This window comes from Culex quinquefasciatus, chromosome 1, assembly GCF_015732765.1.
Source record: "Culex quinquefasciatus strain JHB chromosome 1, VPISU_Cqui_1.0_pri_paternal, whole genome shotgun sequence".
Lineage (NCBI taxonomy): Eukaryota > Metazoa > Arthropoda > Insecta > Diptera > Culicidae > Culex > Culex quinquefasciatus.
Window position 1 is genome coordinate 106,735,057 of NC_051861.1, and position 26,920 is coordinate 106,761,976.

A 26,920-nucleotide genomic window follows, 5' to 3' on the forward strand; every position below is an offset into this window, starting at 1 on the left:
ATTTATACTTATTCTTCACATATTGGGGAAAAATTACATCGAAAAATAATCAATTTTCTAGCATCACTTTTTTCAACCTTCTCAATTATTTTTTTGTGTTTAAGTCGGATAAATGTTTCGGACATTAATTTTTTTTATTGGTATTTTCAATTTTAAATTTTATTTTTCTATACACATCGCCAAAACGCGATAAAGTTCGCTAAAACTAGCCATAAAGGGGGAGTGACCTTTTTCCCTCCTGTCAAATTCTGTCCAAAACAATGAAAGTGTTTTTCCAAAAAAACTCAACCAATGAAAATAGAAGGCTAATGCACTCAAAACAATCTGAACTTCATTGTCCTGCACTGTCATTTATTCTAAATATGCTAGGCTCGCAAAACCTTTTTTTCGCGCAACAAAAATTTCGTCTATTCATGCATATTTAAAAAAAATGAGTTTGCATTTAAATCACTTTTTTCATTCGAATATTGAAACCTTGCTCCATCCCTCCCCCCAAACATATTGACATTTAAAGAGTTTGGGATGGATTTAAATTTAAAAATAATGAAATCAAGCCCAACCGTTGAATGTTTAATACATTCAGTCGTCAAAAAAGCCTTCTGAAACTATTCCACTAAAGACTTAATTTTTTGAAATTGGAAGGCAATTAATCGATAGATTTTAACTTATCAAGTAGATAAATTTAATAAAAAAAAATATTCGGAACATTCAGTGCACTTCATCCAATGACTCTTGTAAATTATATCCTCTGTTGATTTACACCAGACGGACATCAGCTAGGCGATGATGGCTGAAGCAAGAGCTTGTGACGAAGAAACTTTTTTCTACTTTGATGTGTCAACCGCTAGACTTTTAAGATTTTTCCTCCGCAAAGTGTCATGATAATGTAATTTGTGCGGTCCCGAGGGCCACATTATGCCAAGTGGAGATGAAAATCCATTTTCTCCCGCGAAGACCGCGAACCATTTTACTACGTGCTAATTAAAAGACCCCTCGTACCGGCACGTACCTTGAAACGAGAACCACAAATTGACCAGAAAGGGATGCTCCAGCGAGGCCAGCAGTTCGACCTCTTTGAGGACACCGCCGAGCGCACCCCGGCCGATGCACGCGTTCCGGCTGACGTACTTCATCGCAAACAGGTTCCCGCTGTCGCGCTTCTGGACGATGCAGACCTGGAAGGGGCAAGAGGAAAAAGGGAATGTTGAGTATTTTTTAATCAATTTTATTAAATACTTTCGAACTCCGGAACGAGTAGAAACAATAAATTGAAATTCCTCGACCACCCAGACCTACATCAGCAGCTGTTACATTCTGGAACATCTCAGGGGACAACCTTTAGGCGTCTAAGCTACATGCAAAGACAGCATACATTGTACCACGAAAGCATTTCCTTGTCAAGTGTCAACAGGCCAGCCGTCGTCGACCATTTACGACCTACACATCGGTTCCGGCTGTCACCCTTGTCCGGCGTCGTCACCCTAGTCGGTCCAGGTGGTCCGCAAAGGCGACCATTTGGTACGACATCGGTATTTGTCCGTCCTCCCTCCGGGGTCAGATATAGGGGTGGAGGACCAATGTTAATGAGCAGGTGCTGATGTCAAAGTGGAGCCTTCTGGGGGATTCTTGGACGTGTTTGTTGCCTTGTAGGGATTTATCTTGAAGGCTGGGCTGTGGTAGATGGGGATAATGCGACGATTTGAGCTACGATTTTGCTAATTTTAGGTTAATTGGCAGATGGTGCAATCTTGCAATCTTGATTGCTTGAAGTTCAACGACCGCTGGATTGGATTTAGTCTCATAGGCTTTGAATTAATCATTGATTTTGCATGTTTTGTAGAATGCACTCAAGCTCTGTGTGCAAAACAATTTTATGCTTAAAACCTTGTTCGAATTGAGAGTTACTTTATTGGCCCAAGTTCGTATAGAAACCGTAGAGAGATCTGTTTATTTTAATTTGATATGTTTCGAAAAGTCAGAATTTAAGGGATATAATATTTTAAATGCATAAAACATTCAAACAAATCAAATCAAATTTGTCGCAAGAGTGCTATAAGGCATAAAAAAAGACAGCTTTTGAGCTATGTTCCGGCAAGGGTATCAACTATTTGGCAGTGCTGCATTTTTTTTAATTTGAAAGTTTGAAAATCGAAAAAAATACACTTCATTTGTCTAATTTGTCTAATCTAACCCTAGCGCAGCCAACTTTTCGGAAGCAACCTGGAGAATGTCGGGGTGATTACTTCCAACATCCTTCTTTTCTAAATGGGCAGGCCAACTGCGAAAAGTTTACTGCTAAGATAATTCGTTGAAGTGGATTAAGTTTGATGTTCAAACAGCACAGGGAAGGAATAAACGTGGGGATACCAACGTTTCAAAATAATCCACCTATTTATTTTTGCAAAAAAAAAATAGCTATAGAAAATCTATTTTCAACATATTTTCATTACCTTCATGCAAACCCATTTCATTAAACTTATCCTTGTTCTTGTATAATATTTGATTCGGAGCAAAACGTAATAGGCATCATCCTTCATTTTTTCAAAAAAAAAAAAAACAAAAACAAAAAAAAAACATTATTAAACAACTTCTTGATGTTTGAAAGAAGTGATACTCACAAAACTTTTATTTTTTCAAGATTTTTTTATTGATTAAAAAGATTACAAAAGAAATAAAATACGTTTATAAATAGTGTTCCCAATAAATCGAAAAGATATATAAATCCCAAAAAAAATTGTAAGTTCTGCTCTTGTGTAAATGTTAATTCAATTTTCAAAAGTCTATTTTAAGGTAAACTAAAACTAACAAAAATCCAAAAAAAGCCATTCTTATAAAAAAATAAGAAAGGCTCATAACCGAAACAATAAAAAAAAACTCGAAAAAAATCTTCAAACATCATTGCATGATTCAAAGAAATGCTCATGTATCAAGAACCTTAAAACTCACATGGATTCTCTTTTGAAAATATGTAGTACAAATGACATAAGTACAAAATGAATGAAAAATGGGGTACAACTCATTTTGTGGAACAAAAGCAAACATATTTGAGAATTGCTCATGATTCAAGTACAATATAAAATAACCAAAATTAAGCAATCATCAGGGATGGAATAATCGCAAAACAATCAATATCGCTTGCGAACCTTTTTCACCCGAGAAAGAGAGAGGAGGCAAATCACGCAAAAGAAAATCGCTCCCGAATTCTCCAAGAAAATCAATCTGCTGACATCATTAGTTCGTTCATATAATTTTCCATACAAATTTGGCAGCTGTCCATACAAAAATGATATGTGAAAATTCAAAAATCTGTATCTTTTGAAGGAATTTTTTGGTCGATTTGGTGTCTTCAGCAAAGTTGTAGGTATGGATACGGACTACACTGAAAAAAAATGATACACGGTAAAAAAATGGTAATTTTTATTTAACATTTAAACATTTAAACTTTATTTGCAAAAAACACTATTTTTGATTTTTTTTTATTTGTTGATATGTTTTAGAGGACATCATATGCCAACTTTTCAGAAATTTCCAGAATGCTCAAAAAATCTTTGACCGAGTTATAATTTTTTGAATTAATACACATTTTAAAAAAAAAATCGAAATATTAGTCGCAAAAATTTTTCAACTTGAGTTTTCGATGTAAAATTGAATTTGCATTTTTTTTGAAAAGCTGAGAAAATGTTCTATATTTTGCTTTATTGAACTTTGTTGATACAACCCTTAGTTGCTGAGATATTGCCATGCAAAGGTTAAAAAACAGGGAAATTTATGTTTTCTAAGTCCCACCCAAACAACCCACCATTTTCTAATGTCGATGTCTCAGCAACCAATGGTCCGATTTAAAATGTAAAAAAATGAAACATTCGTGAGACTTTTCGATCTTTTCGAGAATAATATTTTCAAAAATTTAAAATCAAGACTAACATTTCAAACGGGCCAAATATTCAATATTATTATTTTGAAATGTTAGTCTTGATTTACATTTTTTGAAAATATTGCTTTCGAAAAGATCGGAAAATTTCACGAATGTTTCATATTTTAATATTGTAAATCGAACCAAAAGTTGCTGAGATATTGACATTACAAAATGGTGTGTTTTTTGGGTGAGACTTAGAAAACATCAATTTTCTTGTTTTTAAACTTTGCATGGCAATATCTCAGCAACTAAGGGTCGTATCAACAAAGTTCACAAAAGCAAAATATAGAAAATTTTCTCAGCTTTTAAAAATATTTTTTTCAAATGTGGGCAAACATGGGCACTAATTTTAAAAATGAAAAACTGCGATTATTTTCAAAAAAAAAAATACTTTAAATTGGCTGTAACATGAAAACGGTGCACTTTATCAAAATTTCAGTAGAGTACTTTTTGATTGCCAATTCGATTTTACATCGAAAAATGAAGTTGAAAATTTTTTGCGACCAATATTTCAATTTTTTGAAAAATTCTGTATTGATTCAAAAAATCATAACTCGATTAAAGGTTTTTGCCCATTTTCGATAAAATCGGAATTGATTCTAATCTACTTTCATGGCTTAAATCTTACTTAACAAAACGCACGCAATGTGTTAAATTTAATGGCCTCATATCTAGGCTCATCAATGTTACTTCCGGGGTACCTCAAGGCTCTCATTTAGGCCCATTACTTTTTATTCTTTACGTAAATGATGTATCCTTTATATTTAAGCATATCATCGTTTCGATTTACGCAGATGACATGAAATTGTTTATGAAAATTAAAGACGAAACTGACGCTTCAAGATTCCAGAACGAAATCAACATATTCTTTGAATGGTGCTGTCGTAGCCTTTTACAACTTAACATTAAAAAGTGTACATCGATCTTGTTCAGCAGAAAAATAAATAAGCCAAATATAAACGTAAAACTAGACAACCAGATGGTTGAAACCTGTTCAAATGTTAGAGATTTAGGAGTCATACTTGATTCTAAAATGACTTTCATCGAACATTACAACACGATGGTATTCAAAGCAACTAATATGCTCAACTTCATAAAACGATTCAGTTATAACTTTAAGGACCCTATACATTGAAAACATTGTTCATAGCTTATGTTCGCTCTATTCTTGAATATTGTAGCGTCGTGTGGAGTCCACACATCAAAACACACGAAACCCGTATTGAATCAGTGCAAAAACAATTTTTACTATTTGCTCTTCGTAAACTAGGGTGGACAGTGTTTCCCCTTCCTTCGTATATTGCACGCTGTATGTTAATAAGCTTAGAAACACTTGTAAAGCGTCGTGAATTCGCTTCTCTTTCGTTCGTAAATGATCTTATTGCAAACCGAATTAATTCTCCAGAGTTGTTACAAACATTAAATTTCTATGAACCCACACGCGTATTGAGAGCACGTGAGCCATTCGCATTGCATTTTCACAGAACTGACTACGCTAAACACGGGCCCATGAATAGAATGATGGAAACTTATAACAAATATAATAACATAATCGATTTCACAATGACAAAATCCACCATGAAAAAACAGTTCTACAATCAAAGATAGATGTTCCCCCCTTGTAATTAGAAACTAAGCAACGATCATGTAGTCTACATATGTTTGACGAATAAATAAATAAATACATGTTAGAGTACCAAAAGTTGCGTATTTCAATTTCTGGATCTTAACTAACGAAATATTTGAAAAATCTAACGAATTCAGTGTATTGTACAGATAAATATAAATTTTTACGTAATGCTTTAATGAACATTATATATGCAATTGACAATGTTCTTGGCGGCAGAAAAAAAAATTAAACAAACGATTTCAATTGGTAAAAAATTCGCGAATGAATTTCAGTTAAAGAAATCACATTAACCACTTCCCAATCGACCCATATTGACAGCTACTTGACTGCCGTTCCAAACACTATTCAACCACTCTTCAACAGCAGCTCAAAAGCCACCGAGCTACATTTCAGTTAATTTCCCCCCCTTATTGTTGCGTGCCACGAAGCTTATCTTTGTCACGCAAATCACTCAAAAATAGCACCAACACCACCATAAAAATAAAACCAAAAGTGCCACACAAAAAGCGTCAACGGAAGCACACGCACTTTGGTGGCCCATCCCAAACAAAGAGCTTTTCTCCCCTTCTCGCTATTGACTCTGGCACGCACGTAACAATAAGGACAAAATCTCATCTGTTTGTGACTTGTTTACTTTGGGGAGGGGGGGATCTGTAGAGTGGGACAAATATTTTCGGAAAAATAGTGGAGTGTTTGTTTGATTGGAAGAGGAAATTCACTTATAATTTATAAAAAAAGTCTCTTTTTTTATTTGTTTTTTTTAGAACTGTGCTTTTAAGGTAAACAGCTTTTGAAAACCAGAGATTTGTCGCAGAATAAATTGAGAATTACCAGACAATCTGTAAATTTTCTCCAACGATGATAAATCTGCTCTATTGGCCTTATTTTATATTCTGGGAACGAGTGAATATTTATAACTTTGGCTCACGCAGTACAAATCCCACAATCAAAAGGCAAAATCTTTTTTTCTCTCACTGAAACGATTCTTATCACAGAATGTTCATGTTACTGTGTTACGTCAATAGGGGAAAAGAGCCAATATTTAGCTCACAGAACTGAAGTGCCCCTCATAGCTCAACTGACAAAAAGCTTTCCCCCTAAAGCAAACAGCCTCACAAAAAAAGCCAAAAGTAAGAACGCAAATATTTTCCTTCGCCGACGACGTGCTCACAACAATGAAAAGTGCTTTTCCAATCGAGAGAAAAAGTGCCCTCGACTCGGTTGTGGTGGGAAAAGATTTTCGGATTACACCTCCAATTCAGAAGTCGACGTCTCCCTTGACTGACTGAGGGGAAAGCATTAGACGAGGTTCGTCATTCAACAGCGACTGTGGATTTGGCAAAGCACCATCGTCATCTTGCGCAAGAAATTCACGTGCAAAACATCAAACGACCTCAGGGCAGGTAATAACCTCCGGATTTTCACTTTGTTCTGCGCGGTTGTAACACACACACACACCGCACCTGCCGGCAAAAACTCTAAAGAGCTTTAATCATTTCATCCTGCTCCCACCACCACCCACTAACCAAACCGGGAAGAAAGTCCTTGTTTTGACGTTCCAGGAGTGCCTAGTTCTCACACAACAGGAATTCCGCAAAACCGAACCGGAGGTAAGGAACTGGCGGAGCACCCCTGGCTTTTCCTGGACCTCCTCACAATAATAGCCGAGGGCGGAATAATCTTTGATGTGTGCTTTTGAATGTATGTTGTAAAAATGGAAATGGGAATTTCAATCTGGAGAAAGCCATTGCCTCCTCCCCTTTTCACACAAAGCTTGGATGAAAGTGATTACTTTCATTTTCCGGAAAGATTAGAATAGTAACACTTCATAAGTAATAATAAATAGGAGGTGGGTTTGCCAAAGGGCTTGTAAGCAACAATATTTTATGTAATTGAACGAAATCCTGAAGAAATATGCTTTTGATTCGGAAAAGAAGTTACATTTTTGATCATATTTTTGTTGCGTTTTTGCTTTTTTGCTTTTTTGCTTTTTTGCTTTTTTGCTTTTTTGCTTTTTTGCTTTTTTGCTTTTTTGCTTTTTTGCTTTTTTTGCTTTTTTGCTTTTTTGCTTTTTGCTTTTTGCTTTTTGCTTTTTGCTTTTTGCTTTTTGCTTTTTGCTTTTTGCTTTTTGCTTTTTGCTTTTTGCTTTTTGCTTTTGTTTTTTGCTTTTTGCTTTTTGCTTTTTGCTTTTTGCTTTTTGCTTTTTGCTTTTTGCTTTTTGCTTTTTGCTTTTTGCTTTTTGCTTTTTGCTTTTTGCTTTTTGCTTTTTGCTTTTTGCTTTTTGCTTTTTGCTTTTTGCTTTTTGCTTTTTGCTTTTTGCTTTTTGCTTTTTGCTTTTTGCTTTTTGCTTTTTGCTTTTTGCTTTTTGCTTTTTGCTTTTTGCTTTTTGCTTTTTTGCTTTTTTGCTTTTTTGCTTTTTTGCTTTTTTGCTTTTTTGCTTTTTTGCTTTTTTGGTTTTTTTTTTGCTGCTTTGCTTTTTTGAGTTGCAATATTGTTCATATCGATTTCAAAACATCCAATCAACATCAATTTTAGTCAAATGATCATCAGCTACTTCCAAACTACTCTCTAAACACAAATTGACCGCATCGTTCAATCTAAATCTGACTCTGCTCATCTTCCAGATTCATTATCATTTTCCAATCAAGGCCAAGCCGCATATTCATTAAGCTCGAGCCCGTTTGATGTCATTCCAATATTCATTGCGGTCCTAGACCCATTCAAGCGCGTGGATTCGTTCGTGTTTAGGTTGTTGTTGAGCCCTTCTCAGTCTCCACCGCAAAAGTAAGCAAACCTGGAACTCACCGCGGTCAACCCGGTCACTATTAATCTTCTCTCGTCCACTTAATCAATCACGTTCCAACCGACGCACGCACCAGTCCCAGTGTGAGAAGTGAAAGATTTACGACCCCCACCCCTGAATCGGGGGCACTTACGCAACATATGGCAACACTGCCCGTCGTCGGCGAGTGCATGTTTTTCGTGAATGTCAGTGCCATATGGAACGGACGCGTGCACGAAAGGTTCACAGAGCGTACAAATCACAATCCATCATCTGAACGGAAAAGGGAAGACAGCAAAAAAAAAAAAACATATTTCGCAAAACTAATATTATGACTGGTTCGCGGTTCTACATTTTAGCAGAAGAAGCGTTGAAAGCATGCAATTTTCAAAGCTGCAAATCGGAATTCCTTTGTACTCTCACTGCTTAATAGAAAGTAGAACATTTTTAATTTCATCGTCCCGAAATTCTTAAATTGTTGGTTAAGCAAAACTGGTGCTTCGGGTAAATTTAGAAGGAAGGGGCAGTACATTGACGTTCGATTTCGGCGTTGAAAAAAATGTGTTTTAGCTCATTACTTGCAATTTTCGAATTCCAATAAATTTTGGACACTTCAATATTTATGTTATATATCTTAATAGATCTTCAAGTTGAAGGAATCAATGAAACTTTTTTTCCTCGAATTTAGGTTTGTAGCTGCCTGCTGCTTTCTTCCTTATCTTTAATGCCTTCTAGTATATACTTTCTGCCTTTTTTTCTTTTTTAATCTGTCGTCTGGCTTCTGCCTTTTAAATATGTACCTACAGCAATTCCTCACGAAAACAGCATGATTCGAAAAAAGTTCTCTGATCGGGCTAAAACTGTTTCTGGGGGTTCCTTGGCCGAAATTATTAGATCCGTATTTTTTTGGTTGGCCATTAGGGTGACCTACGCCGTGTTAGAATGGTCCGAAAAATGACAATTTTCGTCATTTTTCGCAAAAACCATTTTTTTTTTTCAAAAAATCATATCTCCGCACTATATCCGATTTTAGCTGTCCTAGACGCAAAAGAAAGGTGATTAGTTTGGCTGTTTGGGAAAAATAGAAAAAAGTTTTAAAAATCTAGCTTAACATTTAAAAAGGTCGTATAAAAACTTAATATGCTGTTTTGAAGGTCTCGGGACCAAAGGGCCTAGTCTGAAAATATTTTTATCGGATTCCTCGGATAATTTCACAAATCATACAGTATGTAAAAAAAGTATTTACACCCCTTGGGCACTATGCACATATTGTGATGAAACATCTAAACAATTTAATGTTGACAGAAACCTAGTACTACGTTTTGTTCAGAAACTCATGCCAGACATTTTGCTACAAACAGCTCATGAAAAGATGATTTCTATAAAAAGTTATATAACAAATACTATTACGAAACTAAAAAAGGTGCAAAAAAAGTTTGTACACCTTTCGAAAAATTAACATAAATAATGTTATTTGTTGACAAATCACCATAAATCCAGTCTCCCAACTTCAAATAGGCATCCTTGACTGATTAAAAAAATAATTTGGATTGAATATAAAGTTTACTAACTACTTAGTATAAAAGTTTATATAACTCTGGAAATTCTATATAAAACTTATCTAAACTTAATTTTGCAAACTTTTAATTAAACTAAATGTCAATATATTACCATAGAATTGCTAAATAAACATTTTGGAGTGGGTATAACACCATTTTGGGGGTATTTGTATCGATAGAATAGATTTTTCGTTGGAATTTCGTACCAACCCGGAATTACGTCGTCGGAAAATCCGCCGGCATCCGAACCGGTCCACAATTCTTAAGTCAACCTATGTGGCATCGGAAAGGGCATAAAATTTCCGATCTTTTGATACCCATACATCTAGGTTTTCTATAAAACCCATGATTTTAAATACCTAGGTAAAAACGTTGTTATGGTTTTGTTTGAGCAATCTGCCAAAAATGTATGGAATTTCGTAATTTTTGTTCTCGTGGATCAAACTTACTTTTTGCCCAGGTATTTAAAATCGTGGGTTTTATAGAAAACCTAGATGTATGGGTATCAAAAGATCGGAAATTTTATGCCCTTTCCGATGCCACATAGGTTGACTTAAGAATTGTGGACCGGTTCGATGCCGGCGGATTTTCCGACGACGTAATTCCGGTTGGTACGAAATTCCAACGAAAAATCTATTCTATCGATACAAATACCCCAAAACGGTGTTATACCCACTCCAAAATGTTTATTTAGCAATTCTATGGTAATATATTGACATTTAGTTGAATTAAAAGTTTGCAAAATTAAGTTTAGATAAGTTTTATATAGAATTTCCAGAGTTATATAAACTTTTATACTAAGTAGTTAGTAAACTTTATATTCAATCCAAATTATTTTTAATCAGTCAAGGATGCCTATTTGGAGTTGGGAGACTGGATTTATGGTGATTTGTCAACAAATAACATTATTTATGTTAATTTTTCGAAAGGTGTACAAACTTTTTGCACCTTTTTATTTTCGTAATAGTATTTGTTATATAACTTTTATAGAAATCATCTTTTCATGAGCTGTTTGTAGCAAAATGTTTGGCATGAGTTTCTGAACAAAACGTAGTACTAGGTTCCTGTCAAACTTTAAATTTTTTACATGTTTCATCACAAATTGTGCATAGTGCTCAAGGGGTGTAAATACTTTTTTTACATACTGTATCAAAACATGGTGAAGTTATGTTTTCAATACTCTGAGATACGATTTTTTGAAAATAAAAACTGGGTTTTTCTACGCGCCACGCGCAAAAATGAGAAAATGACGAAAACGGGAAACAATAAACTTTTTCACTAAAACTGCGATAACTTGAAAATTTCAGCGATGACCTATACATGTTAGGGAATCGTAATAGAAATACGCAACTTTTGGTACCCTAACATGTATAGGTCATCACTGAAATTTTCAAGTTATCGCAGTTTTAGTGAAAAAAGTCGATTTTTTCCCGTTTTCGTCATTTTCCCATTTTTGCGCGAGGCGCGTCGAAAAACCCAGTTTTTATTTTCAAAAAATCATATCTCAGAGTATTGAGGAATCCGATAATAATATTTTCAGACATAGGCCCTTTGGTCCCGAGACCTTCAAAACAGCATTTTAAGTTTTCAAACGACCTTTTCAAATGTTAAGCTAGATTTTTCAAACCTCTTACTATTTTTCCGAAAAGCCAAACTTATCACCTTTCTTTTGCGCCTAACACAGCTAAAATCGGATGAAATGGCGCGGAGATATGATGTTTTGGAAAAAGTGGTTTTTGCGAAAATCGACGAAAATTGCCATTTTTCGAACCACCCTAACACGGCGTAGTTCACCCTAATGGCCAAACAAAAAAATACGGGTCTAATTATTTCGGCCAAGGAACCCCCAGAAAAATTTTGAGCCTGATCGGAGAACTTTTTTTCGAATAATGCTGTTTTCGTGGGGAATTGCTGCATAGACTTCAAAATTCTGCATTTTAGCTCTCTGCCTACTGCACACTTTTAACATTTTACCTCTGCCTTCTCTTTTCATACTTATGCCTTCTTTATTTTATCTTAAGTTTGCTGCCTTCTCTCTTCATGGCCTATCTACAATCACTTTACTTAGAATAGTTAAGATGCGTAGAACAGATAAATTGCTTAGAAATAGTACGTAACTTACTGTCGTCATCTACAATCAACTTAGCAAACTTGCTGGGCTGTTATACGTTGCTATGCAGTTGTTTGTTTACCTTTGATATAGAAACGTCAACTTGCCGTAGGTTTTGAAATTTTCCAAACCATACGTCAAGTCACCAATTTGCTTACTTTATCATTGTGGAAGATCAGATTCCTTTGCATGGATTCAAATTCCTACGCTAAGTACAATTTCTAAGTAAAGTGATTGTAGATAGGCCATCAGCCGTTTGCCCTCTGCTTTTTACTTTCTGCCTTCTTTTTCATTATTTTTCTTCTGACTTCTACCTTCAGCACCTTACCTAAGCCTTTTGTCTTCTGCCATCTGCCATCTGCCATCTTCCTTTTGCCATCTTCAATTTTCGATCAGCATTTTCCACTTACCGTAATCTGGTGTGAATCGGGACTACAGTCTGAATAGGGACTGCAGTTTTTAGAGCACTTAAAGCTTTTAAATTTGGAAATGGATGTACACATTTTGTTGGCCTGAGTCTGTTCTAACCGAAACCAATCAGAAAAATCAAAATATTGTGCCCTCACAGGGTTAAAACTGCTGTCTCAATTCGCCCCATGTGTCCCGATTGACGCCAGTTTACGGTATGTATCTTCTGCACTCTATCTTTTTCCATCTGGCTTCTATCTTCGGTCCTCTAACTTCAGTCTTCTGCATTGTCTACATTATTCTGTTTCTAGATTATGGTTTTGCCTTCCTCACCTTACTGAGGAAAGGCTTTAAAATCACTCGAAAAATGAACTTCTTAACTCGACCTCGTAGACATACCTTCACGTATACCTATCGACTCAGAAACAAATTCTGAACAAATGTCTGTGTGTGTGTCTGGATGTGAGTCCGTGCACCCAAAAAATGTGCACTCGATTATCTCCGAACTGGCTGAACCGAATTGGACCGTTTTGGTCTCATTCGATTCGTCTTGGGGTCCCATAAGACCCTAGTTAATATCATAACGTTTAGTAAAGTACTTCAAAAGTTATGCTAAAAAAACGGTTATGGCTAAAGTTTGAAAGATTGTAAAAAGGGTGGTTTTTGTAAGAAAACCCGTCGGAAAGACCTTTCTAAGACCTTTCTAATGAGCCCAACACATTAAAGATCTGATAGCCCTATCAAAAGTTATGAGCACTTAAGTGTCATTTGTACACATTTCAGAGGCCGGATCTCAAATATTTTGATGAAAAAGTTGTCCGGATCTATCATACGACCCATCGTTGAATAGGTAATCAAAAGACCTTTCCAACAAGCCCAAAAGATTGAAGATCTGATAACCCTATCAAAAGTTATGAGCACTTAAGTGTCATTTGTGCACATTTTAGAGGCCGGATCTCAAATATTTCGTTGAAATTGTTGGCCGGGTCCATTTTGCGACCCATCGTTAGTTGCATAATTAAAAGACCTTTCTAATGAGTCCAAAACATTGAAGATCTGATAACCCTATCAAAAGTTATGAGCACTCAAGTGTCATTCGTACACACTTTAGAGGCCGGATCTCAAATATTTTGATGAAAAAGTTGTCCGGATCTATCATACGACCCATCGTTGAATAGGTAATCAAAAGACCTTTCCAACAAGCCCAAAAGATTGAAGATCTGATAACCCTATCAAAAGTTATGAGCACTTAAGTGTCATTTGTACACATTTCAGAGGCCGGATCTCAAATATTTCCTGATTTAGCAAACGACCCGTCATTAGTTGGATAATTAAAAGACCTTCCAAATGCACCTAAAATATCGGAGAAATGATAACCCTATCAAATGTAATGAGCCGTTAAGCCGATAAGAATTGAGAGTGAATTTAAAACAAGGTGCAGCCTTCCCCGTCTTTCTTTAGTTTTTTTTCTCAGTATATTTTATTTCAGACACAGGATTCACTTTCTTTAATAATACAAATAAAAACTTCTCAGCAGAAATGGATTATTTATTCAGCTGTCTACAGCGTAATTGATTCGTTTCTCTACGAGAAGCACAACAATCCTGTTTCTCCTTTTACTCGACAAGCTTGGACAACATCTTCTGAATGTCCTCCTTCCGATTTCCTCAGCATCGACGATGTAATCTTTCTCGTACAGAAGTGCACCAACTGGCTCATCTTCGACCCAACCTCCCTCGGTTCCTCGCAGGCCAGCTTTTCCGAGTCTTCAGCCAATCCAGTCTGGCTGACTGGCTACGGATGAGGTTCGCGCCTCCTTGTCGGACCATGGCTCGGCGATTGGTGGTGGTTCTGCATGCAGTTGCCCTCGACCTGAAAGCCGTCCAGAAATATGCACACGGAATGAGCGAAAACCTTATTAGAGTCTGATTCGAGGTTTGCCTACCTGGCCAGTCAGATGTTCCGGCGACGGTAGATGTTGATGCAACGTGCTTCTTACTGCCACAGGTCGCCATGTTCGAACAAAGCGGATCTACACTAACTGGTCTGTCACGTTCTAGATGGGAATCTGGTAGTTGTGCCAGTTGCTGAACCGCACGATGTAGCCAAACTTTTCAGTCGCGGCCGATCGACGGCAGTTTTTCTGCATTTGTTTACATAGGTGACACTCCCTGATGACAACCGATGACAGCAAAATAGTTTGGATCATATTTCAAATCTGTTCCATTTCCACCCGTTCCTTCAGGCACTTTGTGGATCGCATTTTTACACTGAGATAAAAAAGAACATTTCTGGAGTTTTTTTAAGGTCCAAAGCACCCCAGTCACGGCGTTCTCACAGGATTCTTACAGAATTCTACCAGAGCGAAAATATTCTTACTAGAACTATGCCATCAGCTTGCTAGAACGTTGTGAGAATTCTCAAAGAATTCTAGCTCAAATGCAATAACCGATTCTAGCAGGAGCCGGCGAAATCAACCGGTTCTATAAGAATCCTGCTAGATGCTGCTAGAACTATTCTGACAGGCCAACCTGCTAGAATTCTGTTAGAATTTTGCTAGAATGAGACGGCAAAATTTTCTGCTAGAATCCTGCTAGAATTGTGTTAGAACTTTAAAGCTTGATTATTATCAATAAAAAGTGGGTCATTTTGAATTGCTAGACATTTCTATTCTAGCTATATGAAACAATGCTTCAGGCAGCTTTATTTTAAGATAATATTTACACTTTACACTGTTCTATACATGAAGTATAACTTATTCACTGCATAACAAAATACAAAAAAATCCACGACAGCAGTGCATTAATTTCTCTTCCGGAAATGGTTCCTGTGGCGTGTGGTTCGTGTCCCGATTGTTGTTGCAGCGGAGTAGGCTTCTTGCGTCATATCTGGTCCGAAGAACCTGGCCCTTTTTTCCTCGCCGTCGGCATCGGTTCTCGATGTTTTTGGCCACAGTGCTGACATCGTCGTCGTTTTCGGACTAGATCCGGACTGTTCTCCGATGTTACACGGTTCCAGTATCTGTGAGAAGGGCAATAAGAATTAATTTCAAGACATAATAATATATATATCTCGGATTAGTTTTCAAAAAGCCGTAAAAGCCATTGGTAAACAAAGCCCTTTTTGCAACGGTACTCGACCTACTTGCGAAAAACAATTCCAAAAATGCTTAAGATTGTTCATCTACACGTCCTTCAAGTGCTCTACGTTAAAGATCAATGAAATTTTGCTTCAATTTGGAGAAAAATAAAAATTAGTGTCAGAGGTCACGGTGGCTTTTACGGCTTTTTGAAAACTCACCCGAGATATATATAATTCTTACCATAGCACGGATTGATAAAGGAAGGACACCGGAACTAAACAGGAACGGCATCTTTTTCGATTAGAAGACCAATCATAACTTGTGCGAATAAGTTCGCTTTCAAGATGGTGGTCGGAAATTGCCAAGCGGTTCAGCGAAAATGACGTCATTTTCGCTGGTTTTTCTCTGTCAGAGTCTTCTAACTAAATTCTTACAGATTTCTGACAGATTTCGCTCTGTCAGAAAATTCTGGCAAAATTCTTACAAAATTCTGACTGGCCTGCTAGAACTATTCTAGCAGGATTCTAGCAGAACAAGCTCTGTTAGAATTTCTGGTGACCGGGACGCTTTTTAAGGAAGCGTTCTTTTATTACGTAACGCAGTTAGGGTGGGGAGAGGGTGTCGGCATATGTTACGAAATGTTACAAAAATTATAGGAGGGGGGAAGGGATGAAAAATTCTGTTACGTAACGCAAATTTTTCATATGAACTTTCATTAAAAATTACAGCCGACACTCTGATTGTCAATATCGAAGGTACCATCGAGGAAGAGAAGCATCAGTTTGCAAAATCAGGAGATGGATATCACTTTAAACAATCGAGTTTTTGCTACAATCCTTTCTGTTTATACGTTCATTTGAGGGCTAGTTCCGCACTAAGTGCCGCAGTCAAAGCTGTCAGAGTTTGTTTTTTGAAGAAACTCGCGCGAATGCCGCACGAGTTTTGCCACCATCTTGCCTTAACATCAGCCCTATTTTATTCAACTACCATTTTAGTTGGCCCCTATTTACAGTTATTTTAAGAGAACATCAACACTTAAAACAATTTATTTTTTTTATTAGAAAATAATAGAATATCGTGAGGAAGGCACCAACCACCTAAAGGTGGATTAAGTAACGTTTTGTCTTCAACTTTCTTATTTCTGCCTTCTGCCTCCAGCCTCCATTTTGTGTCTTCTGACAGTTGTTTTCTGAGTTCTGTATCTGTTTCTACTTCTGCCTTCTTTCTTCGGTATTCTGCTTCTGCATTTTGTCTTTTACCTTCCCTTTTTGCCAAATGTCTTTTGTATTTTGCTTCTAAATTTGCCGTCTGCCTTTAAAATTCTGCCTTCTGCTTCATTCTTCTTCTATCTCACTTCTTTCTAATGCCTTCTGCCAACAGTTGTCATACGAACTTTTTAGTTAGTTTGACACCCCTTTTACACGGAGTTCACACACACTATCAAACGTTTGTTTTGATAGTGTGCGCGAGCGCCGTGTAAAAAGTGACAGTTCGTCACTTTTTAGTTTGTCTTTGACCAACCAACCACCCGGGGTTGAGTGTACTTCTCCCTTTTGACTTCTGCCATCTGTGTTATATTTTCTGCTTTCTGCTTTGTCTGTTACCTTTCGCTTATGATGTTTCCTGACAGTTCTTTTCAAGTTTCAAGTTGCTAAACTGTTCAGTAAATTGAAAAATAGCGAATTTAGTAAAAACGTATCGAAATTTGGTATTAAAGTTCAATATTTTCATCGAACAATCGACTTTCGGTAAAATTTTGTTCTTATTGGCAGATGGTTTACCGATCTAAACTTTACCGATTTTTCAATTACTGAATTCGGTAAAAATATTTTAATGTGATATATGTGTGATATGAGACTTTCTGCCTTTTTTCTTCTGCCTTTTTACTTGCTGCCTTCTGATTTTTACATTCCATCATCTGTATTCTAATTCTGCATTTTGTCTCCTGCCTACTTTCTAACCGCACCTTTTATCATTTGCCATCTATCTTTTGTTTTTTGCATTTTATATTTATTTCTCCTACTTCTTCTACTTTATACGTCTTCCTCCTGCAACTTATTTTGATTTCAGTCTTCTTTCTACTGCTTTCTTCCTTCCCTCATTCTTCTTTGTTTTTTATGCTACCTTCTGCACCTGTTTTTTGACTTGTTTCTTCTATCGTCTGCCCTCTACCTTCTCCCATCCGTCTTCTGCCATCGATATTTCAATCTACGTTTTTAACACCCTTCATGTAAGATTATACCACAAACAACCAAACTGGCCTTTGTATTCTGCCTTCTGTTTTCCCAATTTCTGCCTACTGGCAGTTGAATTCTGGCTTCAGATTTTCACTAACTACCTGCTAAAATCATTGCTATTTTATATTGAATAGTGATAATTTTCTCAGCATCTTAAGTAAGTTCCAACTTAAATCAAGTATTAAACAGCCAAGTGAAAAGGGAAAAGGAAAGATTTTTCAGGAGTTATTTTAAAACACAAGCTTGTTTCTCTAGTGAGTGTCGTTAAACTGGAATGAAAAATTGGTCATTCCAGGTCAACTGGATAAACTTTTGGACCCGACCTTCACCGATTTGGACCAAACTTGGAGGGAACGTTCATCTATCGATAGTTAACGGAAATCCCAAGTTTGGTGCTGATTGGACCGTCCCTCTTTTTTGGCACCTCCCTCTTTTTTGGCGATTTTCTAAAAAACTTTTTTTTTCTTTTAATCATAACATTGCACCTATTTGAGCAAAAGACTTTCTATAGGTTGCATTTTATAGAAAATTGTCCAAGGAAATCGATAAAAATAAAATTTTAACCCCTAAATGCTCCCTTATATTATAGTTTAACGTTTAAGGTATTTAAATTCAGTTTTGAACAATTCCTTATATTTTTATTTTCCTTATTTTGTCACCATCGTGTTCCTCGGACAATTTTACATAAAAATCAATGCTAACCTTAAACTAAAATGAACTATTGGCGAGATACAGCGATTTTACTGAAAAAAGTTTAATTTTGCGGAGCACTCTGTCCTATGAATCCAAATCCGGAATAAGTTTCTCACATATAAAAAACGAACTATGCGGGATTCAGCCCTTTTTGTTGAAAAGTACACCATGTAGGTACTTCCGAGTGCTGTGCAAAATCAAACTTTTTCAGTAAAATCGCTGTATCTCGCCAATAGTTCATTTTAGGTTGAGGTTCACATTGATTTTTATGTAAAATTGTTCGGGGAACACAATGGTGACAAAATAAAGAAAATAAAAATATAAGGAATTGTTCAAAACTGAATGTTAATACTTAAAACGTTTAAATATAATATTAGGCGACACTTAAGGGTTAATATTTTATTTTTATCGATTTCCTTCGACAATTTTCTATCAAATGCAACCTGTAGAAAGTCTTCGTTGCAATGATTAAAAAAAAAACAATTTTTTTTAGAAAATCGACAAAAAAGAGGACGGTGCAAAAATAGAGGGACGGTCCAATCAGCAATAAACTTTGGATTTCCGTCAACTATCGATAGATGAACGTTCCCTCCAAGTTTGATCCAAATCGATCACATAATTCATATGACAAATTTATTTGCAGTTCTATTTTTATTTTTTTGTTTCATGATAAAAAATTTCTAGTCATCGACTAGGAAGATTGTATTTTTATTCAATGACTAAGGTGTCAAATTAAAAAAATGTATTTAAAAAAATCAGCACTTCTAATTCAATCCCACTCATGCAATGCTCAGTTTTTTCGTCTTTAAATTTTCTTTAGCTAAAAGTTACTCAATATCTCGATATCAGTTTCCATACGATTCTTCCCGATCCAAGTCAAACTTGTCTAATATATCAACACTATTATGGCCTATCTACAATCACTTAGCTTAGAACATCTAAGTAAAGTAGTTACTTAGGAAAGTCTGCAACTTACGTTCGTCATCCACAATCAACTTAGAAAACCTGCTGGGCTGATATACGTTGCTATGCAGTTGTTTGTTTACCTTTGATATGGAAACGTCAACTTACCGTAGATTTTGAAATTTTCCAAACCAAACGTCAGTTTCTAATTTGATTACTTTTCCATTGTAGAAACTCAGATTCATTTCCATTGATTCAAATTCCTAAGCTAAGTGAAATTTTCTAAGCTAAGTGATTGTAGATAGGCCATTACTTGAAGCAAACAAACACAAACTTCTCCGAACACACACACACTGCGGACTCGTGTAAACATCGAAGTAAAAGCCGGCAAATGCTTCCACTAATCCGATCCAAAAGTTACTCCTTGGTCGCTTCATTAGTAACAGAAAGTGTTCTTCCCCTACTTTCAAGGAACAAGTTTCTCTCCCCGTTCATCACACAAACAACCATTAGTGGCTTGAAGAGTTGTCAGTGCATTCGTCTCTCCCGCCTCAGCACACCGGGAATGCGCCACACACACACACAGTAGAAGATGCATATCTGAAGACGATGTATTACACGTATGTGTCACCTTTACCATCCCTGCCAACTTCTTCCTCTGAATTTGCTAGCGGGAAAACTCCCCAAGAAATGGAAAAACTTGTTCGTTTGCCGCCAGTGTTGCCAAATTTAATAAATTCAGAAATTATTTTCGAAAAAAATGTAACGTTGTCTGTTCAATTTTTATAGAATTTTGCACTTTTGATTCAAAATTAAAATAAAAAACAAAAAAAACAATCAATCAGGCAACCCTGCCCTCTCGCCTCCGCGTGACATTACTTGGATTTCAGTCGCGCAAATTTCGCATCCGGGAAAATGTGCAAATGCAGGAACGTGGCACTTTGCAAGGCGCGTTGAAAATATTCAATTTCGACGAAGAAGGCGACGAACTCGCTGCATGTGACCCAGTTTCGCAAGATTTTTTTTTTTTTGCTCAGTGAGAGGCGCTGCTTAATTTGATTCTTTTATGCATTTTGTAGTATTTTGCTTTGGCGCTACTAACGAGGGAAAGTGGGGAAGGAAAGATGCGCTTTTCCAAGGAAGTTTGAGTTCTTTGCTCGGAAGGGAGATTAAGAATGGAGACGGATTGAGAGATTTATGGATCCATCGAACAGTATTGAAGGGGAGATTTTTATTTGCTTTGAGTTAAATTTGCATCGATACTTTTGAAACTCAAAATAGATTGAATTTTCCCTTAAAAAATTACATTATCAATTTTGTCATTAAACTTTCAGAGAAATATTAAAATCAAGCCAGAATTAATTTAAAATTATCAAAAGATTAAGTTTATGCAAAAAGCTGCCAAAATTTATCCAAGGAGCCGAGTTATACAAATACGACGAGCTTGTTGTAAATCAAGTTATGCAACGAGCTGCATACAACTTTGTTTTTGCAATTTCAAACCACTCTTTTGAAGCGGATTTTTCTGTGAAAATTTTGTTATTTTGTTTGAACAGCAAACTTTTTTGACGCAAAGGCTGAAAAGTTGAACTTTTCAGTACTGACATGAGTGGCTATTGATCTATTCAGCACTGTTATTTTTGGTTATTATACGTACGCCATGTTGCCACTAAAGAATGACAGAAAAATTAAGTTTTTGAAAAATCTGCAATGCAAAAAAACTGAAAGCTGCTAGCTTGAAACTGAAAGCTTGCTAGCTTGAAAATTAAACTAACGTGGTAAGTGTCAAAATCCCGGCAAAAATGGATGGCTCAAATACTTTGAAAAGTACAAACAAAAATTAGGTTTAATATGAATTGTTGTCATTTATTTCTCTTGTCAGCTATCCAAGAACATCAGAATGTGTTAAAAATGTATGCAATTTTCATTGAAGATTTCAAGAAAAAAACATTATAGGCGTCATCCATAAAGTATGTCACGTAAAAATCGGCCATTATTAACCCCCTTTCCCCCCTATATCACATTTTGGCACGCAAGGTTGAACCCCCCCCCCCCTTGTTTTCGATGGGATTTTTCATAGTTTTTATTTCTTTAAACTCTCATAATTTTGGTATGTTTGCCAATTTTGATATGAAAAAAAAAGTTGTATAAAGATTCACTTCATAAACATTGCGATATAAAATTGCGATATAAAAAAACGATTTTGTATCTTTTAAAAATTAAAAGACCCTGTATAACATTCAAGTGTTTTTAAATCTTGAAAACTGTTCAAACCATTTATAGCGGTTTTCTTATGAACACCCTGTTTTCAAAGCATTTATTTTTATCGAGCAAGAATTTGCAAAATATTAAAGTTCCAGCTGAATAAAAAAATGTGACTATATTATCAATTATAATGTGATACTTCTAAATAATAGTAAGCAAACAATTTAAGAAAAGATGATTTAATTTAATTGTGTACATTTCGAATTAATGTTATTCAATCATATAAATATCTAGCTTGACGTCATAGTCTCGTAAACCCCATGCCCCCCCACCCCCCCCCCCCTCCGTCACATCTTGTCACACCTACGGTGACCCCATCTCCCCCCCTAAGAGCGTACGTTCTTTATGGATGACGCCAAAGTAGGGTTGCCAGATCTTCATCGTAGGTTATTAGCAGTCAAGGTCTTATGATTATAAGTTTACATAATACACTATGTGTAAAAACAAAAAAGTTTCAAATTAAACAAGAGCAATTCTCTACCAAAACCGGAAATGGATTTTATTTGTATTTTTTTATTTGGCTCAAACTTTGTGGGGGCCTTCCCTATGACCAAATAAGCTATTTTGCGTCATTGGTTCACCCATACAAGTCTCCATACAATTTTGGCAGCTGTCCATACAAAAATGGTATGTAAATATTCAAACTGTAACTTTTGAGTGAATTTTCTGATCAATTTGGTGTCTTCCGCAAAGTTGTAGATATTTTTAATGACTTTTGAGAAAAAAATAGGTACACGGAAAAAAAATTTGCAGATTTTTTAATCAACTTTTTTTTTACTAAAACTCAATTTCCCAAAATACGTTTTTTTTATTTTCGAGATTTTTTGATATGTTTTAGGGGACAAAAATCCGCAACTTTTGAGCTATAGAGAAACATGGTCAAAAAATCTGACGCCGAGTTATGATTTATGAAAGAATAGTGATTTTTGGAAAAAAAAAACGAAGTTTCAAACAAAAACAAGTTTGACATTATTTTTTAAAGCAAAATTGAATTTGCAATCGAAAAGTACCCGACAGATTTTTTGATAAAAAGCTCCGTTTTCAAGATATAGCCACCGAAAATTTGATTTTGGCGAAATATTTGCAGTTTTTCGATTTTTAAAAATAGTGACCATGAGTGAACATTTCTAAAAATATTTTTTTTTAAAGTTTAGAAAATTTGCTATAAAATTGTCTAAGAGACATTGAAGATTGGACATCGGATTGCTAAGATAGAGCCGCTTTAAGAAAAAGAAACACGAAAATTGAAGTTTTCTAAATCTCACCAAAACAACCCACCATTTTCTAATGACGATATCTCAGCAACTAATGGTCCTATTTTCAATAATAAAACATGAAACATTCGTGAAATTTTCCGAACTTTTCGAAAAAAAATATTTTGAATTTTTTTAAATCAAGACAAACATTTCAAAAGGGCGTAATATTCAATGTTTGGCCCTTTTAAAATGTTTGTCTTGATTTGATCGAAAAATTTCACGAATGTTTCATATATTAACATTGAAAATCGGATCATTAGTTGCTGAGATATCGTCATTAGAAAATGGTGGGTTGTTTTGGTAAGATTTAGAAAACTTCAATTTTCGTGTTTCTTTTTCTTAAAAAGGCTCTATCTCAGCAACCCGATGTCCAAACTTCAATGTCTCTTAGACAATTTTATAGCAAATTTTCTAAACTTTTCAAAAAAAATATTTTTAGCAATGGTCACTCATGGTCACTATTTTTAAAAATCGAAAAACTGCAAATATTTCGCTAAAATCAAACTTTCGGTGGCTATATCTTGAAAACGTAGCTTTTTATCAAAAAATCTGTCGGGTACTTTTCGGTTGCAAATTCATTTTTGCATTAAAAAATAATGTCAAACTTGTTTTTGCATGAAACCTCGATTTTTTTTCCAAAAATCACTATTCTTTCAAAAAATCATAACTCGGCGTCCGATTTTTTTACCATGTTTCTCTATAGCTCAAATGTTGCGGATTTTTGTCCCCTAAAACATATCAAAAAATCTCGAAATACGAAATACGTATTTTGTGAAATTGAGTAGATTAAAAAATCTGCAATTTTTTTTTCTGTGTACCTATTTTTTTCTCAAAAGTCCTCAACAATACCTACAACTCTGCCGAAGACACCAAATTGATCAGAAAATTCACTCAAAAGTTACAGCTGTTTGAATATTTACGTATCAATTTTATATGGACAGCAGCCAAAATTGTATGGAGACTTGTATGGGTGAACCAATGACGCAAAAAAGCTTCTTTGGTTATAGGGAAGGCCCCCACAAAGTTTGAGCCAAATCAAAAAATACAAATTAAATTCATTTCCGGTTTTGGTAGAGAATTGCTCATACGTAAATTATAAATTAAAATATTGATTTGTTATGGGCTATGATTTGACAGCTAGTGCTTTTGTTGTGAGCTCTCATTTGACAACCGTGCTTATGTCGACTGTTGTCTGTTTGCTTTGGTCGGAATAGGGTTGCCATCCCCCTGGATTGAACTGACAACATCGAAATTTTTGATGGTTTTAGATTATGGTTTAGAATGGTGTTACAGTCGACTCTCTGGCTGTCGATCTTCTCGATATCAATAATTCTCCATCTATCGATGAATTCTTCAGTCCCTTCAATCTGCATACTTCAATTATCTTCATTCCTCGATATTTTCCCTTGCTTGAAGGATCTCTTCCTCGACGGTCCCTTGGATTCTGTTTGCTTTAAAAATCTCTTCCGGTTGTCAATAATTTCACTTTCTCATGGCTTGCATAGACATTTTTCTTTGCGAAAAAAGCTTTGAAGGGTGTTTGACATTAGTTTGTTTTTGTTTGATGGACGTTGCCATGATTCTCTCCCATAGCTGGGTATCAGGAAAAAAATATTTTCAATCGAGTCTTCATTTTGCATCGTTCTGTAAACTGATGATTCTCTTCCTCGACGGTCCCTTGGATATTGACAACCGGAGAGTCGACTGTATTTGATTTTTGTGTTTTCTCATTCTATTTCTTAAACATGAACATGATGAATAATGATGGGATTCAAAACAAAAACTAACAAAAAAAAAGAAGGTAATAATCATCCATAGAAATTTTAAACCTCACAGAATTCAAATTTTTTACTGTGCAGTAGCAAAACTGTAGGTACGATTTAAGCAATTTGTGATGCTTTTTGCGTGATAATTTAAAATAATAGATATTTTACATTTGTTTATTCTGAATAGTGGAAAAAAATATCATTTAATTTATTAATTTTGTTACCACGAACAAGATTATTTTTCAATGAAATGCACTTTACACCCGCTGTCAACACATTTCCGACTTGTCGGACAATAAAACGAACCGGATATGTTAATCCTAGTATGACAGATGATGGCACCCCGTTGGTGTGTACATTTTCAATTTCCGTCCAACATGAAGGGGGAATCCTCCGCTAGCTGACATGGGAAATATGAGGAAAATCCTTGCTCACTCCTTTTTTTCCCTCCAGAAGGAGTGCACTTGCGTTGACAAGAACACAATTGCTTTGCCGGGAAGGGGCAGTAGGGCTACCGGTAGTGGAAATTAATTTTTAAGTAGCTCTTTTAAAGATTTTTTTAAAATCAAAGTTTTAATCTGGAAAATAAAAATAGTTTGTTAATATGTTAGAAAATACATAAAAATTACCTGGACACCCATTTAATATCAAACCTTCTACCGAGGATAACCCTTCAATAAAGAAAGATGTGCACGTGGCACGCCACCCAGCTACATGAACTTGTAACACTGTTCTTTGACGGTTCAATTGAAACCTTCATCGATCTGTTATGTGACAGCAGTGCAAGTGAAGAAATTGGGGGCTTCAATCTTGATATTTTTTTAAACTAAAATGTGTATGATGGCACAAAATAAATATACAAGGATTTGGTGAAGAAAATTGTTTTCATCTGATAAAAAATTACAAAGCCTAATACAATTACGTTTGAGATCAAAGCGTAAAAATATCAACGCTGTCAATTTCTCCCTTTTCAATATTTAAGCTGCACTATCAAAACGCAAAATGAATAGATTATTCAAATTTAAAATTTATGCAAAACTTGCTCTTCCTGTTTGAGTTTCCCGCACTTCTTCACCCAAAGACTAACATTGCTCCTTCATAACTTTCTCAGCCCAAGTCCCCCACCCCCTCTCCCCTTTTCGATAATAGTGCTAAGCAAACACTTGCACGTTCATCAAGCACACATCCACACGTGTATTTGCACATGTAACGACGTTTTGATAGGGAGGGGGGGGGGGCTCCACTCGACCCCATTACGGGGGAAGGTTCTTCCATCATGAAAGAATGTGGTGGCTTCGTTTGAACTCTTGCAGCATAAAGGGCTGAAAACGTGTGCACTTTTGCACTTTTGCACTCAGACTTTGGGGGATTCTTTCCTCCCCCGGAAAAAAAACTAGTTCTTAAAGTTGGCTACTTAAGGTTGAGCCGCAATTTGCCCCCTTGCGGAGGTGTTTCTAGCAAGGTGACCTACCGGAGCTCTATTTCTGGCGTATCGAACGAAAGATGAAGCGAAAGTTGGAGAGCTTGAAAGTTATTGGATTTTCTCGAGAAGGCTGCAAAGCTGCAGCTGACAGGTTGGTAACGGTGTAATAAAGGTTGCAGAATGATCGATTTTTATCTGACAAAAATCCAAATAAAGTAAATTTAGGCACGCGTACTTTTATTTACTTCTACAAGACGGGAATTGTGTTTCACCATTCGTTTAACATTTCCTCTCTTGCAAAAGCTCATGCAATTTTCAGCTGCTTTCCATCTGTTACTCACATGGACATCTCTGGCCAACATGCACACATTCCGGTGGCGAACAACCGTGCCACATTTGCTTACATCAGCGAGTGAATAAAAAAACCGTGTTTGCTTTGCAGCATTTTTTCTGGTTCCCCTCATTTTATGCAACAAATTTTTCGAACCTGCAACGCAAAAAAAGGATGCAGTCTTCTTTGGGCAAATGTCGCTGTTTTGTACCAACTTACAACAGTTTTAATAAATTGAGTAATTTTGTGAAGATTATTAATGTACGAACAAAGCCGTTTTCGATCGATTCTCGTTCAGTTCACGAGTTATCAACTTTCAAAATGCTTTCTACTATTTTTTAACAATAAAAATTTGATTTGTTTTGAAGAAATCAAAACAAACAAGTGTCAAATATCGTGATGGCAGTTACGAAATATTGAAAATTAAACCGAGAATTTTACCAACAAGTCTAGAATTCATTGCTATAGAGAAATTCCAGCCCAAAACAGGATTTTTTTAGGTACTTTTTTTCGACCCTCTCAGATTTCAATGAAATTTTGTAGACATGTTATCCTAAGC

General features: G+C 35.8%; 1 protein-coding gene across 1 annotated transcript in view; it reads right to left on the bottom strand.

The window, feature by feature from the left end:
- LOC6050385 (serine/threonine-protein kinase 32A) overlaps positions 1-26,920 on the bottom strand; it is a 299,642-nt gene that overhangs the window by 128,579 nt on the left and 144,143 nt on the right. The window contains exon 4 of the mRNA XM_038256038.1: positions 1,010-1,175. Within this exon, the coding sequence (XP_038111966.1) occupies positions 1,010-1,175 (166 nt within the window). The remainder of the gene's footprint in view (positions 1-1,009; positions 1,176-26,920) is intronic.